At 31.2% G+C, this 22,343-nt stretch overlaps 1 protein-coding gene across 2 annotated transcripts in view; it reads left to right on the forward strand.

Moving 5' to 3' along the window:
* The window catches only part of LOC121124634 (uncharacterized), a 46,387-nt gene extending 27,148 nt beyond the window's left edge, over positions 1-19,239 (forward strand). For both annotated transcript variants that reach the window (XM_040719809.2, XM_071891044.1), the window contains 4 exons: positions 16,177-16,397; positions 16,454-16,631; positions 16,693-16,966; positions 17,977-19,239. In XM_040719809.2, the coding sequence (XP_040575743.1) occupies positions 16,177-16,397; positions 16,454-16,631; positions 16,693-16,966; positions 17,977-18,032 (729 nt within the window). In that variant the 3' untranslated portion in view covers positions 18,033-19,239. The remainder of the gene's footprint in view (positions 1-16,176; positions 16,398-16,453; positions 16,632-16,692; positions 16,967-17,976) is intronic.
* The last annotated feature ends 3,104 nt before the right edge of the window (positions 19,240-22,343 follow it).

A 22,343-nucleotide genomic window follows, 5' to 3' on the forward strand; every position in this document is an offset into this window, starting at 1 on the left:
TTATATTTACGTATAATGTGCTATTATATATTTTCTACAAATTTCACAAAAAAACGTTTTAGTCAGGGCCCTGCCTCAAACCTGACTACGGCTCTGGTCATGAGTAGGGCTCGACCGACACGCTAGCTCCTAAAAAACCAGTTGGGTTTGTGCAGAGTGGCCTATATTTATCCTGTTTGGCTATGTAATGCCGTACCTTAAATAACACAAAAACACAAGGAATTTTGGGTTCAACTCATGAGCATTTCCTTGTGTCAACGTTTCATACGTTGAACAGGCATTATAAACAATTATTATATTTGATATTAAAATAAAAAAATATTTTAAAAGACAAATTTCGCAATATTTCACTACCTCTGTAGTTCAGAAAGGTTCCTCTACAAAACTGACATTTCTAAGCGTGGAACACGATTTCAATTCCAGAACCAACAGATCTATTTAACATATTCCGTGAAGCACTTTGTGTCCATGTTTCAAATTGGACAAAACGGTATTGTATAGTGGTTTCTCCTACAATCTAGTCATTCAAATATATCCGTATATACACCGGGCGGTATATTGACATCCGAAACCTTCATTATTCAATAATTAAGTAAGGTTGAGTGATTGAAATTGATTCATATTTCAATTTATTAGAATATAGACAATTAGTTACAAAACAAAACCAAAATCTGAGCTTTTTAGCTTACGTACAAGTCGAAAAAAGTACACTTGAACGTGATCTACGAGTTTCTATTCGCGTACTCCAAGCATTTGGGCGTCTACATCGTCAGCAAGTCCAAACGTTGAAGAGGCTCTGTCAAAAAGGCCAAAATAGACCCAAAGGAGTTAAATAAAACAAAAAAGGCTAATCCCCACAAGTCCATGAGGATACAGGCAAGATATCTCGGGCTTTCACACCAGACTGTCCAGAGAGCTATCATTGCCGGGAAGGGCAGCTACATTAATGATTAAGAGAGCTCAGACCTACATCTATTTATATTATTTAATTTGTTGAAATTATATTTTTGTTTAATAAATTATATCTCGCTCAAGTTTAAAATTCAAAGTGTTTAGATTTTAATGGAAAAATCTGTTCCAAGTACATGGGCATTTTGTGGGATTCTGGGCTACTAAATTTTTCACATGGATAGCAAAAAATAAAAGAAATTGGACTGGTGGCTAATTTTAATTTAACGTCGAGCCCTGCTTATAATGGGTATATGTAATTGTACATTAGTATTCTGTCAAATCTGACGTTAAATACACTTAATACGTATGTGTAGTAGTTATATAATTGATGGTTTTCACTCGGAGACAACCTCTCCCACCTTTTCTATTGATATTTATCTGAAAAATAACCCCTACTTCCTCTATTTACCTTCAAATAATATCTAGAATGTACACAGCCAAAGTATACATATAATAATATGAACATGAACGTATTTACTTAGAGGTAGGTTAGTAAGAATAAGGAAGTGAAGAAGGGGGAGTGTTTCAGTGCTACTGTTGCACTCAAAAAAGGATAAGGAGGAAGTAAGTTTGTCAATGTTTTTCGGAGCTGACAGTATTGACAAACTTTCAAATGTCAATCTCTCAAAAGACAGAAAAATTATATGTATGTTGAAGTTTATTTAGATAATATTGAGGCTGTTATAGAAGCTATGAAAAGGGGCAGTTAAGAAAACAATATAAAGATGGTCTCATCACTCAATGTTACTTCTTTTTTGTTGATAAATAAATTACAGGGTCTTGACTTGGTTTATTCTAAAGGGTTTTCAATTGGGAGGGCTTCAACTTTTTCTATAAATAAAACACAAACAGTTAAAGATTTTGCCAAATGTATTATAAATATATACATTTATGTATGAAAATCGATATCTCTAGCGTGACAACCGTTTATAAAAGTCTAACGCTGAACCACACTTTCCACTACTTTTTCCATTAAATTGACCGATATTGCAGAAATTTTGAATTTGACATTTTTTCTGAGCTTTTCTAACATCGCCAGCTTATTGGTGTAGACCAATGACTTCACGTAGCCCCAAAGAAAATAATCTAAAGGCGTTAAATTGTCTCATCCCTCAATGTTACTTTTTTTTTTTGCTTGTTTTTTTTGGTAAGTAAATGACAGGTTCTTCTGCCATAAAAATGAAAATGCTACAATAACTCTGGATTAAACTCCATCAAATGGCTTTAAAAATTTAAAAAAAAATACTTGCATTGAGTACTACTTGATACAAAGGATGAACTTTAATATGTACTAAAAATGGCTAGATTTGTACTTTTTTTTTTTTTTTTTTTTTTTATCGTTTGGAGGCGAGAAAAATAGGATATTTAGTGAAAAATATCTTATTCTTTCTATTGTAATAGTAATTTTTTATCTTTAATATCGAAATAAAATTGTATACCAATGTAATATTATATTTTAAATACGTTTTAAGGCCAAATTCATAATAAAACTAGATGATAGAGGAATAGATAGTAAGATTTAAATCCTTTTATTTGTTGGTCCCATTTTTACAGTCAATAGTTCACTACTATATTTCATAATAGTAATGAAAAAAGAGTTGTTATAACACTTGATTGTTTAAAGCCCCAAAATGGTCAACATCAACAATGCTGACATTAGGGGAAAGCGCTCTATATTATAATTATCTAAGAGTAACGTAATGTCGGATATGTTGCGTGAAAACGATCTTTGAATGTCCTTCTGGAGTTTCAACTCATTTTAAGAAAATGAATTTTTTAATATAATATAGACTTCCCCGTTTTTGATTAAATAAATTAGATCTCCAAAGTTGTACTGAGTCTAATGCATTTTTGGAAAGGTATTGACAGAAATAGCTTTAAAAAATAATCACAATTCAATACATTGTAACCACATAAATATTTGAAACTACTTTTAATATCTGATGTTGAATGGGAAATTTCAAAGAGTCAAAGTACCTATGAAAATTTAAATGGTTCAAGGGTGGTGAAATATGGTTATTTTGACCTACAAAAAAGGTCTGTTTTTTTTCTTTCTTTTTTTCAATGGAAAGACATTTAAAAAAAAAACCAACAATTTAATAAATGGTAATAAAACAAATTCCTCTCAGATCATAAATTGATGCAATAGTTATTAAATAAATGGAGAACTTGTTTATGTATTTACGCTTCGTCCCTGGAATATGTTATAAATTAGCTTTAACGCCCGAGGGAAATACTCCTCTTGATACTGTTGAACACCATTTTGAGTGGTCTCTGAAGTTCTTTTAGATCATTTTTACTATTAGTTTAAGTTAGGATTGTCACGGTCCTTAATAATGGATTTTAAATAGGTATCAAATTTCTTCCCTGTTTTGGATCTTGAAAACCGTCCCAAATTTAAAAATGCCCTCTTATGGTTAATATCGTAGATATGTACTAGAATAGTTTGTAGTTGACGATGCCAAAAAAAAAGAAAGAAATAGTTGACAAAAACATTCGAGCTGTAATAGTGAGATATGTTAAAAATATAGTGGGCGCTTCCAATAACTTTATTTTTTTAAATGTTTAGTATTATAATAATAATTTATTAACATAATTATATCAATGGGTTAATTAAGTATTTTTAAACAGATCATTTTATTAAGGATATGTATTCACAAATATACTTCTTATTTTTAAATTTAAATATAACTTTATTTAGCCTTTCAAAATATTAACAAAGGATTTGGGAGATTATCATGACTCTAGTTCATTCTAGAATCCATAATTATTTATTGTTAAGTTGAATAAGATTCCTGAGTACGCTCCGAACTTTCGCCCCATGAATCCTCTCAATTTCACGTTTTCCCAAATGATATATAATTTATTCACTTGTAGTAAAATATGAGATTAATATAGTAGACTTAGTTCATGTCTACTATTTTTATAAGAATATATCCCGAATGAATTATCCTTAATAAGGATCATTCCAAAAGGTATTAAAGATCCTTTATATCTATAATGCAAATATTCAGATTCACAATATACCTAAATAATTAATTAGTCCTAATATTAAAATATTTTAGCGAAAAAGGATATAATTTGTCTTGTTGGGACATTCCATACTCTCCTTATTAATTTCATTACCAACTTCTTGAATCATTTCTTGCTCAGAATCACAATCTTCATAATTTATCTCAGAATTGCTCCGTTTTTGGAGGACTTTGTAAAAGTTGCTGCTTTGGAGGTACAATTATAGCCACAAAAGTTGGCATTTTCAACCTGGGGCTATATATATTATAAATATACCTACGTGCGTTTTAATAATGTGCAGTTTGAATGGATGCAATGACTATGAATATGACTATGCAAATTATGCCTTTAATTTGAAAAAAAATGTTAGATATTATATGGAGAAATACTATGTTTTGGAATGTTTATCAACTAGAATTTCCCTTGCTGTTGCTCAGTATTGTCACTAGATTTATTTTATCTCTATAGTTTTTTCCATTCAACTGTTTTCAATGATTTTCATGAGTCGACTCTTGTATGATTTAAAGGAGTTGACTCTCCAGGTATAACCAATTCAAAAAGTGTATTACATATGATTTTTATTTTTTTCATTAATTTTAAAAATCAAGAACCTTCGTTTAGAATTTGTGTCATTTCATGACATAATATAAATCAGGGAGCACTATATACACGTTCGATGCTACATGTAGGTACCTGCAATATTTCATTAATTCAATATTGTTATTACTTAGATCCTAATATATTTGTGATACACATCAGGGAGTACTATATATGTACAGTGTGACTGTTTTTCAAACATTCATACAGACAAACTTTCCTGTATAAATAATATTTTAAAAATCATGAGATTATTTATAAGGAGCTGCAGTGTCAAATATATAGCATAAGATAGGAGCTTTTTCATGTATCTCTTAATATCCCGTTGACATACTATAGATATGACAAGGAAGCAAGAAATCACTTGTTCATTTGACAAATAATATCAAGGATTATTATTATTTATGTAATAATGATATATCTCTATAAAAGTAGCCCTTTTTAACCTGAATTAGGTAGGTAGATTCCCCTAGTTTTTTTCTCTTTCCTCTTTTACAACTCCCCTTTCAATAAGCTCCTGCATTGAGGGAATAAAATTGAAATACATTTGATCATAAATAGTATTGTCTACTAATTGTATGTATTTCGTCCGCCCCCTCCTTTTGAGACATATTATATAACATTGTAAATGCATATGTTATATATTTATGAACAACATATTGTTCATATACATACGTCATAAATAAATAAAAGGCATTCAAAGACTTGGGAATCCATCTCAAATATGTTCCTACGTTAGGGAGGTCTGTTCTTCAACTTTTTTCAAATTACAAATAGGGCTAGAGGGAAAAAATTGTAGGCATGTGGTGAAGACATGCTCCATGCTAAAATTAATTGTTTTCTGATGCCATCTTTAGGTGAGTCATAAGTTTGAAAAGAGGCAAAAATTATTTTTTTGTCAGTAAATGTATATGTATACAGTTATCCTTAGAATAGGAGAACTAAAAAAATGAATATAGAAAAAATGCAAATGTGATTAAGACAATAAGTTACATTTGTAGAACAAATTCAATATAGAAATTAGGTTATATGTTTTACAACATGTCCCCGAAGGATTGCATCCAGGAAAATTGGCATTAGAAAAATAGCCATCAATGAAAAATTTCCATCTGCAGAAAATTGCCCGCTATTGTATTACACTTAAAATAATTCATCCATCGTCTGTTGCATCTACAGATACATTTAACCCATCCAAGGATTCGTTGATAGTTTTTCACATCTGCTGATGGTCGAGAATAAAAAAAACAACTCCTAATTTCCCAAATTATACCCCAAACATATATGATTTGTGTAAGATAATCGATAGATCTCGAGAAGGTTAAAAACATCAGCCACCCCTAGAAAGAGCCAACTATATAATCACCTATGCTCCAGGTCAACTGGCCTGTGCAGTTTAAACTTGGGTCCTCGAGGTCGTTTAAAAACTACCACCATCTCTTTAAGAACCATAAAGGGCCTCTCCTAAGTTCACAATAATTTTTACCTATGTTCAATGGTTTTTCTGTAGAGGGAAAAACTATCTAATGTACCTTAGATGTGTCATTCCTATGAACAGATGGGGCAGATCGGTAGATTAACAACTACATATGTATATTGATCTTATCTAGTGGTAAACTTAATTTAAATTATAATAAATCGGAAATTTATTCGTCCACTGTCTCAAAACTTTGTGAAAGAGAGGTTTTGTGGCTCAAGACTCCCTATGTAATGTTTCGACTCAATTTAAAAGAAAAATGAGATTGAATAAAATGGAACAACAAAGGAGTGGGATTTCGAAGATTATCTCACTTTATGTCCCTCATGGCCTTATCCGAGGAGCTCAGGTACAGCTTCTGTGACACATGTCATCAGAACATAAAATCCAGCCGGAACCATGGCCTGGGGCGTTTTGGGTAGCACAGGCGAAGTCTGCCCTTCTATTTTTATGGAGAGGAAGGAACTAAACTAAATTTCGCAGTGGTTATTTTTTAGCCTTATGACTTCAACTTTGCTTCACTAGCCGTAATCAAAATGGACAATAAGTAAACAAACAAACCACCCTAATACACGTATCCATCATCTAAAAAAAAAACACACAGCATTCAATAGTTGATTGAAAGGTGATGGTTCTTGGCCGTGCATAAACTATCTATTATAGGAAAATATCAATAGATATAATGATCCTCCATATATATATATATATAAATTGTAGACTCCAATGATATTTTGTAAGAAATACATTCAGAATCTTGAAGGAGGGGGGGGGGGAGACCTGAAGAGGTCGTGGATAACAAGAACAAAAAAAAAAGGGTGAATACATTTATGAAAAAAAATATGTTCATAGATATTATATACTTACAAAATAGGGGAAAGATTTCCCCTTGAATGTTACCATATGTGTATATATACATATATATATATATGTAGAGAATTCTTCTTCCAAGAAAAATAACCCATGAAAGTTGTTAATACGAACACATGTATTTTTTTTTTTTTCTATATAGAACATGAAAAAAATCACTAGGTCCTCTCAGAATAAATAAATAAAATGGTGGACTGAAAAAGGACAGGAGTAAATAAATATAATTTCATAAGATTATGTTGCCTTTAAAGATGAATTAAAAACCCAAAAGTCAAAATGAAGAAAATATATTTCATCATTTGACAAAAAATAATGGATTTTTTGTTGTTCAATATAGTCCCGTTTATAGCGCGGGATAGTTGACACTTTGGTGGTATGCAGGGACTTACTCAGAGTGTGGGCTGGAGGAGCTGTAGCCCTCCCACTAAGTTGAGGAATTTTTGCTTTTGATTAAAAAATGTAATATTTGATTTTTTTTTCCAAAAAATTAATTTTTTATGAACACCTGTAGATTTTCGAATTGTTTTTGCAAAAAAATTAATTTTTTTATAATAGCTTTGAATTTTTAAAATTTTTTACCAAAAAAGTTAATATTTTTTGGAATTTTTGGAAAAAAATTATAAACGGCTCTGGATTTTGTGAAAGCAAACTTCCAAAATGTTTAGGGATTTTTTTCTAAATAATTTTAATTTATGGTTGTTATTTTTTTTAAATCCAAAAACCAGCCCCCCCCCTTCCCACCCAAAAAATATGATCCTACAGACCTCCCTGATATCCACCTGTTATTATTATTGGTTTACCTGGGCATCTTTGAGGCTATTAACTACATAAATCAATCCTATGCTTTTTTCTTTTGAAAATCGAGTATTAGCTTAAATAACATTGCTCTTTATATTTTATGCAAATATAATGATGTGTATTTACTTCAAGAGTTAAATAGAGTTAATCGGTTGGGTTTTCAGTGAGATATTAATAGAGTGTTTGAAGTCAAAGATACTATTTGGGGTTAATTGATACATATAAAAAAAGTAAAAAAAAATGAAGAGTATTTTCTTTGTCAATTATTTTGTGAGAATAATTTATCACAAATTTATATTTTTGGTGAAATTATGTTCAATTATTTTTATATTTACCGATAATCGTCTTTGTCTAAATATGACTCATAGTAGTGTCCTTTCTCCATTTATGTGGCAAGTTGATCAATTTAAAAAAATAACTCTAAAAGCGATATTGCACCTATTATAACATTAACTATGAACGTTGATACAACACAAACGTTAAAATTCCTCAATATCACTTCTAAAAAGCTACTGACTAATTTGTCAAAAGATAATTTCGTCTCAACTATCTTTTGATTACCAATTACTTTCTTTTAACTGGTCATTGATTTAAATAACAAATATATCAATAAATATATTGATATACCTTATACATACATATTTTGTTCAAATACAAGTGATGCAATTTCAAAGAAACCTGTGAAGGCTATAATATCAAGTTATACATAATATATAATCAGATTCTGTCATTCATAGCCTTAAATCCGATTCCATTAGTTGTCTTTTTCTTTTTTTGTAGTTTGAAGATTATAACACTTTTTTTAGAAGAAAAAAAACAAAACATTTCGAATGCTATCCTTCACTAAGACAAAAAAAATACATTTTTTTTTTAAATTTTTAAAAGGCTTCATTTCAATGACTTTCTCCTTGTTGTAAAAAAAATAAAATCGTGTAACGTACTTTAAATCCGATTACAATTTTTGTTTTTATAATTATTATTATTGTATATTATTTGAGTTGTATAAAATATGACCTTAACGCGTGTTAGGTTTTTTTCTAGTTAGTAATCTAAGGAGTGTTTATTTTTATTTTCCAAACCTAATATCATTCTTATTTAATTTTTGAAGAGTATTTTTTTTAAAATATACAGTGCTCAGTAGTAATTATACACATTAAAGACGAATAATAACACTGTGCATTTGTTGGAAACAAACTAAGACTCAGAATAGAAGATTGAAGATCGACTACCGAGTACTTCCTGTTTTTCTATATACGGAGGGACACTTGTAGATATTCACTTCCTCTCACGGCTTCTTGCAGCTGATCTATTGAAACGTTATCAAAGCAAGCAAATCTGCAAAATATAATTTATTATTTAGAGTCAAGGTGTGTGGATAATAGGTCTTATAAACAGTGGGCAGTATTATGTACATTCCTACCTGCTCAAAGGTCATATCTGGGGTTTTTAAGCCGAATTGCTCATTCCAAAATATTAAGATATTATTATTTAATAAGCAGACTTGATAATATTTTTTTTTTTGTACTTGAAGAAATCTGTCAAGTAATATCGTGATATGAAACAATTTGTCATAAGTAAAAGTTGTCAATAAAAAGAAAAATTAATCAATAGCTAAAAAGAAAAAAAAAAAAGTTTTTTTTTTTCCATTGTTGTTACTTTTTATTATTGTAGCTCAGCTACACTTTAAACTAGATATTATGTACTTTTATATATAGCATATAAATATATATAATGATAGACATTGATTACTTTAAGTGTGTTCTAAGGCTATACGGATATGTTTGAATAAAGTTTTAATGCACCTTTGGGAAGTAAAGAAATAGAAAGAGTAGGCAAAATGTATTAATATGGGTGAATATATAAGGAAAAAAATTATGTATGTATCCAGTAGGGTATCTCGTTTCCCGGGATAATGTCTTTGAGTTCGATCCCGGAAACAAATTTTCAAATATATATATATTTATTCTCAATTCTCATAATCAATTGTGCGTTGTAGAACTTCCTAGCCTAATCTTATCCACATACAAAAAAAAGAAAAACCCTATTGGAACAGTTTGCAAATCATTAACTCACACATAAATAATAATGGGAGAATTTTTTGTGTTGATCCTAATTTCCCTCTTCCATGTGCATTAATCTATGTATTTATACAGAGTGGTGGTCCATTAAAATCAGAATACTTTGAATTTTAAACTTCAACAAGATATTATTAATAATAGAATTTTAACAAAATTAATACACTAAATAGATGTGTGTCTGAGCTCTCTTCATCATTAATGTAGCCGCCCTTGCCGGCAATGATGCCTTCCAGGCTGCAACATAAGGCCTGGTACCCGATGCCAACATACACCCAAAGAGTGTACTTGAGGGGGTTGGCATCAGGGCTGTAGGGAGGCCAAAAAAGGGTACAAAATAACTCAATATACTCATTCAAAACTCATAAGGGGCCTTTTCACCCTCACAAGACACTTTCTACAGACTTTTTATTTAGTTGTTTGAACAGTCTGCTCTGAAACCCTGAGATCTCTTGCATGGGTCCTCATGGACTTGAGGGGATTCTCATGGGCTGTTTTCTTTCACTCCCGAGATCCTGTTTAGCCTTTTTGAGAGAGGCCTTCTTCCTTTCCAAAGCTTTAGACTTGCTAACGGCGTAGACAGTGGTCCTGGAGTCACTCAACGTCTTGGGGTACACAAATAGAAATTCGTCACTCACCTTCAATTCTCATTTTCTTGACATGTACGTTTTTGTAACTAATTCTTTAGTCTTTAATATATTGAAATATGAATGAATTTAAATCAATCAATCTTAATTAATTATTGAATAAGTAAGTGTTCAGATTTCAATGGACCATACAGTATATACCAATATATAGGGTTATAAATTGTGAGTACTTTTGCTATGTCAAAAAAGAAAAAAAATTAAAATGGTCAACCTAACAATTTGAAGAGTGTTTGAGAGGTGAGCAGCATAACTGAATGTAAATTAAATTAAATTAGCTGTAAGATTAAGAAAAAGAGCCAAGTTTCACTTTGTATCAGGCAGGAATCACTCTGTTTTTGATCCTCAATTCTACTCTTAGTCCACAAGGACTTATAATAATTCAGCGTTATTCCCCTTCATTTTCTCGGGGTCACACTTTATACTTAAATGTTCTTTCCACAAGAATGAACGAATAATTGTAACACATTTGGAGGAAATTAAATGAAAACACTATTCCTGTTCCCAACAACAACAAAATCTGCAATTAAAATAATTCTTAGGGTTTTCACACCTAATAACATATGTATTTTACTGTAGGTGTATGGTAAAAAAAAATCTGTTTGTTCTAGTGAAGTTCCATCATTCAAAACATTTTACTACTTCATTGGATGTAATTTTGTATCGATTATTTATTACTAACGGTAGTATTCGGCATTGCCGAAGTAATTATACATCAGCTGAAAGACAAATTTTAATTAATAATTATATGGAATATAACTACCCTAGAAATCCTTCGTTTTACTCACCATTCTTTGTGTGTACACCCATATATAGTTACTCACTAATGAAATATTATTTCCTCAATGATTCAAAAATAATAAAATCATCCTGAGAAAAATTCATGTAATATGAAGTCAAAACTGATGAGTAGTGATGGTATTTGTATTACTACACTGCAAGAAGATGGCGGGAGGGAGGCATATGGTATTATTGAATTAGGACTTTTGTTCATATCAGCTACCTATTATATGATTTTGGTGGGAGAAAATGAATTACTGCTATAAGAGAGAGAACCTTCAACATTTAAAATAGCATTAGTACTCGGAAAATATTATAACTATATATAAATTCATATATTTTATTATACATTTTTAAATTTTAGCCAGAGCAAAGATAGATGAAAGTTATTCATTGAGGGGGAGATGTTAACACTCCAACGACTTACTAAATTATGAACAAAAGAGAAGAAAGATCACACGTATCAACCGTCTTTTCTTTTCTAATAGCTATACTTAGTTTTTTATTTACACAAATCCTATTCATTAGTGATGCAAATCTGGTGATTTTTATAGCTGGCCCGGGTTTTTTTTTTTGGAATTGTTAAATTGAAGAATGAATTTTCGTTTCCTTTGCAGTTGCCATTATGATTTCATCCCTGAGTAGTGAACTTCCTTTCCTCAATAAATTCAATAATATTCAAAACATGATTGAACATTTGTGAGTGCTCATAAAAGACAGAGTGTAACACTCCGTTTGTTGCAGTTTTATCATTGTAATTCCCTGTAGGACTCAGAGTAGAATGAGGGGTCAACGTCGAAGTAATTCTTGCCAATGTCCAAGATTATTCCTTCTCTCCCTTTCCCTTGTCAAAGCTGATTGGAGCTGATCTAATGAAACGTGAATGAACATTATTCTTTCTCTCCTTCAAACATTCTTGAAATCGTCAGGGTTACCATGTTGATTTTCGGTATCTTTTTTTCCCATGCCCAATGCACACAGGATTTTAATCACTAGTGATGAGCTAAAGAGTACTTTTCTCTCCAGAGCACTACATGGTTAAGCCTTTGCTACTAACGGTCGACAATACATCCCAAATATCAGCGAAATTTCATTAATATGACTCCATTGTTATTTCTTAGAGCAAAAATGACTTTGTGTAGACATATACCTATTCATACAGAACGAAAGATCTACAGACAAAGTTTGCTTTATTTTGTATATATTTAATGCGGGATTTCTAAGGGACTTACACTAGGTGTAAAGTCTCGAGAAATTGCTGGAAAACGGATAGTTACTTGATAGTGAAAGTTTCTTTTATGTATCCACATATTTACCATCATTTTGGTATTTTGAGTCAATCAGAAAAACGAGTGGAATTTGTTGATTTCTTAATGCATATAAAGTAAATATTCATCTTATATAATAATATCATATATTTTATTAGTGTTTTGTCTCACAAATTCCTAAGCTTTTTTTCCCTCTGTCTCTTGATTAGCTACATAATTAATTTACATATCAACAATGTACCAAGGTATTTATGTATCTATATTATAAGCATTGTTTTGTTTAATACCTAGATGGGTAATAAAAGAGTTTAGTTTCCATTATTCATTTGGTTGTTATGACATTGTTAAGAAGATATATGTACCTACCTATGTATATAAAAATATTAGTGTTGTATTCGAGATATGTACAGCACACCTGTTTGTTCAAGTTGGAGTACGGGCATTCGGATGAAGAAAAATTATATTTTTCTTCATCCGAATCGATCAAATCAAAGTTTAATAGTTACATAAGTCAGTGAGACTAGTATTGTGATCCTTATTTAGGACTGAAGACTGTGTCTATTCAGTCTTGGCCCAGTCCAGTTCAGTCTGTATATCAGTACTAAAACAGATTAAGTTCAGTCCTTGATGATGTCACTCACCTTCATTTCTTTTTTGGGGCTGTAGTTCTATTACTGACTGTCCAAATGACCAGCGGTCTTAAGGAAAGGTCCTCAGGACAAATATAAACCTGTCCTAACACTAGATTGGACAAAATATACAAGGACTGACACAGCACTAAATTTGACTACCTTAATACAAATGATGTTGGGTCATACTTATGTAGATAACCGAGGTGTCTTCAAAAAGTAAGGTGACTTTTCAAATTTCACGGGGAAGGTATATTCGGTATGCTACATTTTTTTTTTAAATGTTAGTACACTCGCCAAAAAAACATCAATTTATTGTTTCAGCTATATAATATATTTAGTTTGTTTGTAAGAGGCATAACGGTAAGAAGTATTTTGAGTGTTCCGCGATTTTGCTCACCTGGGTTCTTTCATTGGATGATAACCATGATTTGTCACCAGCTATGACCCTTTTGAGCAAATCAGGAGCATCTTTGACGTCTATCAACAGCTTATGAGTGATACTCGTGCGACGATTCTTTTGGTCAAAATTTAGAAGTGTTGGAACAAACTTCGCGGACACTCGTCCCATTTCTAACAAGTTTGAAAAAAAATTATTCCAACAGATATTTCAATATCCGCAGAAGGTATTCTGATAGGGATTCGATAGTTTTCTAAAGTAATTTTCAACCTTTCCATCTGCTGTTGACGTACTTGGGTGTCCAGAGCGAGGCTCGTCATTGGCATCTTCCCGGCCATTTTGGACGAGTTTGTACCACTTGAAAACATTTTTTTTACTCGGGACAGTTTCATTGCATGCCATTGTCAAAATTTCAAGTGTTCTGGACCTCTTAATTTCATTTTTACACAAAATTAGATGCAAAGTCTTTGATCCATGATTTTCAATAGCAAAAAATTGCGGAACACACAAAATACTTCTAACCGCTTTACTTCCCACAAAGAAACTAAAAGTATTATAGAGCTGAAACAGTAAATATCTATTCGTGGCAAGTATACTAATGTATCTTACACGCAAAAAAAAAGTCACCTTACTTTTTCGGTAAACCTCGTACTGATCGTTAGATCCGTTAAGAAGAGCTATTGTAAAAAGAACAATCTTCGAAGTGAAGATTTTCAAATAACATTTCTGGCGAGTTAAAGTAAAATTAAGGTAATGGTTGATTTGAGTGAAGTTGAGTTTTTTTTTTTTTTTTCGAGCTCCTTTAGTACTCGTATCCAACACTAAAAAGCAGTATCTATATGTAAAATACAAAATAATGTGATGAAGGGGGCTCCTTTATTATTATTTCATTATTATTACTATTAGCGTTTAACCATATATACAGGGGGTGGCAGTGGTTCAAACAAGGCTCTACACTCTACTTAATAAAGGGGTCTATTTGAAGTTCCAATTATTCTATCTATCTATTTATGTGTACACCACAAAAGAGTAATGACGTAGAGAAACACTCAGAGGAGTGGGTGCTAATGAAGTGTCTACAAATGTACTTCTTCTAATTCCACCTCCTTGAGAAGGAGAACACCTTGAGCAAACACGATGAATCGGGGATTATAACATGTAAAGTGTGGTTCGGTGTGCCGCTATTAGTGTGCCACTGTTACATTTAATGTGATATTATACTAAATTCGTATTAAACCCCATAATTGCAGCACCATTTGGCCTGTTGATGATGTAAGCAAATTTCTAAAAAACAAAAAAAAACTTACACGTCTATATCATACTGATCTATTGGTATTGTGAGGACACTTATCAGAGTAAGGAAAATATGAACTACGGTCGTGTATTTGGATGTTAAAATGGGGCTAACAAATAAAGGGACTTTAACCCTTACATTCTATCAAAAATATATCTCTTTAGGGTCGTGATTTTCAGTCTTTATATTATTGCGGAGCCCGTATGCATACTTTTTTTTAATTTTTTTATTCGAAGCAGCATCAAATTTGAATGAAATATCGATTTTATTTTTCTTTAAAAGATAAAAGACAGTTTCTTGAGAATCTATCATTCTTTCATCGCCTCACGGAGCCCTAGACGATGCATTGTGGAGCCCCAGTTGGGAATCACTGCTATATGCTCTAATTTAATTATATATCAAACACTGATATGTATTCAAAATATGTTTTTGCTTCATAATGCAATCTTATTTACGTAGTCTAGCCCATAAATGGACTAGTTTACGAGTGCAAAGATCACATATTTTTATTTTTCCTAATTTATCTACCACAAAAGCCATTTTATAAAGGTTTTTAGTACGTAGATATTTGATTTAATTCAAATCTCACTGTTTAACTCTTTAACATCAAGTTACGTTCGTATTCAATACACGTATTAAGGTTTTTTTCTTCATTTTTTAAAGCAATTTCAGAAAGTTTAAAACATTTCTCAACGCAGAATTTCATCGAGTTGCCTATTTTTTTTTTACTCTGTTCTCTATTAAATTTTGTGCATCCAAAACGATATTTGTTTCAGCAGAATTCTTTCATGGGGGAGGGGGTACAGCCCCTCCATGCTCCCCTGGAAGCAATTCTTATCATGTACATAGGCGGGATTGTTCTTAAGTCCTATCATTAATTACTTAAATAGTCATGAAATACGAGTACTTAGTTTAAAAAGTAGTTACTTAAGTACATTTGTAACAAAATTAAGAAAAAGATTTTGCTTATTTCGTTTTAAAATATCTTCAAATAAGTAATAAATGTGGATCTTTGAGTCTGAATGTATTAAATCTAACATTTCTACGATAAACTGTCTTCTTTGTAAGAACTTCCTGAGCAAACTTCCAGTAATTGACTTCCTACAAAAGTAGACGAACTCATAAAATAGGGTTAAGACAAACACACAAAATGTAAATGCATTCTACATATTATTTACACTTGTACTTAAATACAATGCAAGTACTTGTAAATTACTTAAATATTTCAAAAATAAAGTAGCCTAATACTTGTACATAAAATTTGAACTATGTACTTGTCTCAAGAGGTACATAAGTACTTGGCACTGATAGATTCTTCTAACTCCCTTTATGAACTTCAAAATAATATAACACATACTTATCTATTGTCTCTTATTTTATTTTGCAGAGAACCAAATCCAATAAACAACACGTGCATTTAACAAATCTAAGCCTGGAATCCACTGGGACCTATAAATGTGAAGTGAGTGCAGAAGCACCCAATTTCCGAACGAAATCTGCTCATCAGGACATGGTCGTTGTTGTTGTTCCAGAGAGTGCAGAGATTGTTGGAACACGGCCCATGTATTTCGTTGGAGATACTGTCAATGTGACTTGCTACTCATATAAGTAAGGGAAATTTGTGCATATATAAACATATGTTGTTCTAATGTTTCTCTTTTTAGATCACGTCCATCTGCCTCCCTCTCCTGGAGAATCAATGGACAAGAAGTGACTCCAGAGTTTGAGAAGTTGGGTGATTATTTACACTACGAAAAAAATGTTAGAAATCGAGACATGATACTCTCAGGTAATCCCTACTATGGTTCGAGTGAAAATAAAAATGATAAACTAGCTACCAAGGTATGTATCACTCTTGAGTAAAGCTAAAAGATCAACATATTTTTTTTAAATCCATCATTAGCTCAACGCCAAATTGAAAGAGTATCGACCAAAAGTAGAGAAAAACAACTTAGAGACCTCCGCATTAGGACTCACTTTCAAAGTTGGAAAACAATATCTGGGGATTGGGTTGAAACTTGAGTGCACTGTTGCAATTGGCTCAGTATATTGGCAAAGCTTCAATGCAGAAATACCTGTGGAGCTTAAAGAACAGTCTTCTGTATCTAACTCATGGTGGATATCCTCTTCAGGAGAAAGGCCCACAATTCTAGGAGCCTCTAGCTATACATTTATGAGTAAGTGCTTTTATGTTTACCTTCTTATTGTACCTTCAATAATTAAATTTTAAAAAAATCGATTTTATTTGTAGTAAGGAAAAAAAATTATTTAAAGTGAAAATTAAAGGAAATTAGACAAATTAAACTATTTTTTGATGAATAAATAATTAGACATTTCAAGGTTTGGAGTCCTCAACTTATAGGAGATTAGAATATAATTATATTAAAATTATCAGTTTTGGATCGGAAAAATTCAAACTCAAAAACCTCTCCACAACCCTGATCTGGGTACTAAAAAATACTTGATATGAAGTCTAAATGTTTAAAGGAATGAAAAATAATTCCAGGGAAAACGCTTACTGCAACTAACACCCCCGTAGTGACTGTAGTGTTGTGCCGACCTTTATTTATTTGGTTCACTCCAGTCTTAGGACCGGCCCTTGGGACCGTTAGCTCTTGGGATCGGTCCTAGGATTTATCTCTAAAAATGAGGATGGTTTATTAAGGCCAATAAGATGTATGATACATATTTTTATATAATTTATTCTATTAAATAACAGAATAATTTATAAGAAACCTTAATGACGTCACGAGTGATTAATTTTTCCTCCTTTATGGACCGACAAGTGGTACTGGACTCAACTGTAGCATGGCTCTAAATAAGGACCAACACAACATTAATTGATTGTAACAATATCTCAAATTTTCTACTCAATCACTGAGTTTCGAATTTGGATAAAGTTATATTAACTGATGGCCAAAACCCTAAAAAACCGAATTCATTCTTTCAAAAATATTTTCTTCCAAAAAATTATTTTCACCGCTCCAAATCAGTTTTTCCCAATGGCGTGAAGAAAAATTTACAAAAATGAAATAATTATATATTACAATGTTGATGTAAATTTTATGCCAGGAGCTTTTTTGATACTCGCGGGGAAAGACCCATTGTAATTATCCCTTGATGGAACTTGATGTTTTAATTAATGTATTGACATAAGCGAATTCCTCTACTTTTTTTTTTGTTACAGATGTTTTGTCAATCACCATTGGAGTTGTACTGTCTTACTATAAGAGTCTGAGTTGAATACAAGAGGAGTCAACGTCGTGATACAACCATTTATCTGACAGTCTACAGAATATATTCCGATAGAGAGAATGAATGGTTACAACAAAAAGAGAGACAAGTGAAAATTGGATCATAAAATATTCAAGAGAAAAAAATAATAATATAATTGTTGCATATTTTATATTATAGTAATAACTATTAATTATATTCAAATGATTTTTTTTTTTTTTTTTTTTTTTTTTTTTTTACGTGAGATACAATATTCCCACACTTAAATGATTTTTTTTTGTTTTTCGATTATTTTTCTTTAGCCTTTTTTGTGTGTGTCTGTATTCCTTCAGGGTGTGAAAAGCAACATCATTTTTCTTTTCATCTGACAAATTTATTGGAGGTTTTCTTAATGGGTCAAGGAAAGGATTTTTTATTTAGTAAAAACAATGAACTTTCTCCATTATTCATAATGAATTAAAGGGTCGTGTGTTCTTTTCCTAGGTTTTCGTCTTGTCTATACTTTTATTATTAATAATAATGATAGTCATTATCATAAGGGTTAGAGTGGGGGGCTTTTCAACCCCCTGCCCCCTCTTCTTTTCCTTCTGCTTTCTCCCTCCTATTGTTCAACTTCCCACAAACCCAAGGATTATTGAAAAAAATAATAATGAAAAACAAACATAGCAAAACTGATTTAGAAAATTGCCAATAACTGACTATACGTTTTCCTTCTTTTTTCTTTTCATTTTTAAATGCTTCTTTGTTTAATATATGAAAATTATGTATTTTTGTTGATCAAATTATTTAATCTGTTAATACATATACTTAAAAAGGTCTTTAATTTGTTTTTCCCCAAAATTTTGTAGAGGCATAGTCCTAAAATGTTTCTTTTGATAACAAATGAAAAAGTATAAAGTTTGAACCATATGGCTCATAGATTTTACAATTTACAAGAGTGGTGAAAAATCTGAGTTATTACAAACAAATAAACAACATAAAACAAAGTAGAGTAATTTATAATTTATAACTAATTTAGATCAATAAACAATCTTTCAAAACTGTTGAAATAGTTTTCCTCGACAATTATTATTCCGTATATTGAAGCGTTTACGTAACGTCACATTTTGGGGGCTATAGTAATTAAGTAATATAATAATGAGAATCTTTTTATATTAATTGTTAGGAACTATTGGATATAAAAATGAGATCAAAAAATAAAAGAATTTATACCTTATTGCCTAGTTTTATTAGATATCAGGTTATAAAATATATTAAAAATATATGATTACATCCTTATTCAATCACATTTCCGAATTGCAGATTATAGTTAATTAATATAATGGGAAGAATAAGATCTTTGTCACTAATTATCCTACTTCTCTCGTGCCTAATCGATCCAACCAAAATATTAGTGGCAAAAGTAGAGCCATTTTGAGGGATTTTCAACACATATAATTTAAATATATCTGTTTATGATAGACATCAATTAGTATTCGATGCATGTGTTCAGTCATTTTTATTCGTAAAGCCATTTGATGGAGTTTTATCAAAATTAATTGGAAATTTGTTAAGATGACGTCTCCTAAAATTAGGATGCAATTTATGACGTCAGTAATAACGCTCTATTAATGACCAAAAAATCGTAGTATTGCGTATATAGGGTGCACGAAACATTGATCAGTATGGATCCAACCATATAATACTATATTTTGTATCAAAAGGAGGAAAAAATTGCTCTATGTCGTTCTCATAACATTTTGAGAGAAACAAACAAATTTCAGAATCATTCTAGTAATAAAAATATTTTCTGTTTATATTATGTCTACGATTAATAAATATATTACTATTGATATGTTATATTAGAAAGAAATCGCCCAGTAAATCTTTTGTTATATTTTTTTTTTTTGCTACAAAATAATTGAAGCCAATTAAAACAAAGTTATTACATAATCGTATAACGCATTCCATAACTAATAATCATTTTTCTCGAGAGAGGAAAAACACTAGATATCATCTTAAATGGAGCAACTTTACATTCTTTAAATAGTAATTAAAGGGATAAGAGGGATTTTACATACATATATATATATATTTATAGTTATTTACTCCAAAAGTTTACTAATAAATTATTCAAATTTTCTTTCGTTCCCTACTTTCATTTTTTACTCTTAAATAAGTAAGTACGTAAGTAAAAAGCTTCCTTCCATTACAATTTTTTTCCTTTAGATTTTTTTACCGACTTTTTATTAAATATTAAATACCTCTGTTAGTTTTTTTTTTAATACTAACATATTAAGTCTGGATGCTTAACAAAATCTAAAAATAAAAATAAAATGCCCGTAAATAAAAAGTTTCTTACTTATATGAGCCGTCAACACAAAAGAAGATTAGAATGGTTTTCCTCAAAATTGAGTGTAGATTACTTTTTTAATTCTTGGACGAGCTTAAAGACGAGATTTTATTTGAAAGGGACTATATTTCGGGCAAATTATGTCTTTTAAGTCAAATATAACTATTAAACTTTAGGTAAAATTCTTGGCTATCTTAATGTATCCCAGTAGTTAGAACATAAAGCCTATAATGGACTCAAATATGTCTATTGAATATTGGGATGTATGTTCATATACTGTTTTTTTTTTTAAATGGATTTTGTCCGAAATTAATCAGCTGATCTTAATAAAAACCAATGCTAATTGAAAGCCGAATCATTTTTTTTATTTAGTATGATCGCCTATGGTGTCTATAACGGCTTTGACTCGATCTTGGGATCGGGTCTTGATGATAGTATCTTTTAACATATTCCGGAATTTCTTCTGAACCCTAGACATCAGTTCGGATTTTAAGATAAAGGAGGATCTGTTGGTATGTGGCTCAACTGCAGATTACACAAAGAAGTCCATGTGGTTGAGGTATGGTGAGCTTGGAGGCCAAACACTAAGTCAAATAAAGTCATTTTTTTTACAATCAGATCAACGTTTTCTTTGCAGTGCGACATAGAGAAAAGTCTTTTCCCAGACGAATTTCCTGATCAGCCGCCTTCCAGAACAGCTAAAATTCCTGATAATAACCCTTATCGATTTGGATGGCCCATCATCAATGATTTTTTTGCAAATTTGCAATAAACCCTGATCCCTCTGGGACTCTGACATCATATTGTGATCAGCACGCTTGCTGTTAGCTCATAATTACCTCCAGACTCTTCCAGTTTTTTCCTAACTCGAGACAAAGGACCTGACCAAGTTTAAGAATGTTACAATCTCAATATTGTCTCGTCTGGCAAGGATTGCAACATAAATACTCAGCCTTTTCTGGGTTTGTGGAATAAATACTTGTTTGATAGAGGCTACTTTTATTTAACTGACGTCAAACACACATGGCTAGCCGCCCCAACAACAATCAACGTCCTATATAAACATACTTGTGGTTAAACATTGGCTGCATAATCTATATATAAATAGAGCACGTTGTTACCTTTATTTTATCGGCAGCTTTTCTTCAAAAAAGAAACAGAAAAAAGGCCCGAAATCATATGGTAGTTAGCGAAATAAGTCAATCTTACCAACTGCCATTTATATCTTATGTACTCCCAGACTATCCCTATCATATTATTTCTTCATAGAAATAATAAGTTGGTCAATATATATACGACGAGGACCCAACAAGAAATTGTCTTTCGGTCCCTTTAGAAACGGAGCATAATTGTAGAACTTATCACTATTTTTATTTGTGAAAATAATAGACTATGAAATAGCCATGACGTATCAATTGAGATGAGGAAATCGACAGCTGACAACCAAATACATAGGGTATTTTGTTGTGTGCGAAGTAACACCTTGATTGGAATGTTCTACATTGTCTTGATTTTTGTGCAAGACCGTTTTTATGTTAACGCACCATATATATGTATATGTAATTAAAAGAAGAAAAAAATACACTTTCAATCATTCATGTCATTGCTTGTCTGAAGCACACAGTGATGCATTCACAAAAACTAGAATTATTTTTATGCTCCTTGCTCAAAAAAAAAAAAAAAAAAAAAAACTTTTAAATTCACTTTTTAAGAAGTTGGACTTAGAATTAATTATACATATAACAACTTTTGAGGGAAGACTCAATTTGAGCAAGAGAGGAGGGGGGTATTGCTTTAAAAAGCTTTTTAAATATTTATTAGTTGGCTAAGTTACTCAAAGTGAAAATAAAATAATGCACTTCTTTGTAAAAATCGATGTATTTTTCTACCTTAAAACTTGAGTAGCAAGGTACCTTGTAACTATGTAGATTATACTGTTTCAAAAATGTATTGTTGAAATATAATCATGATAGAACATCATATTTTGG

The sequence above is a fragment of the Lepeophtheirus salmonis genome, chromosome 9 (genome assembly GCF_016086655.4).
Source record: "Lepeophtheirus salmonis chromosome 9, UVic_Lsal_1.4, whole genome shotgun sequence".
NCBI classification, from domain to species: domain Eukaryota; kingdom Metazoa; phylum Arthropoda; class Copepoda; order Siphonostomatoida; family Caligidae; genus Lepeophtheirus; species Lepeophtheirus salmonis.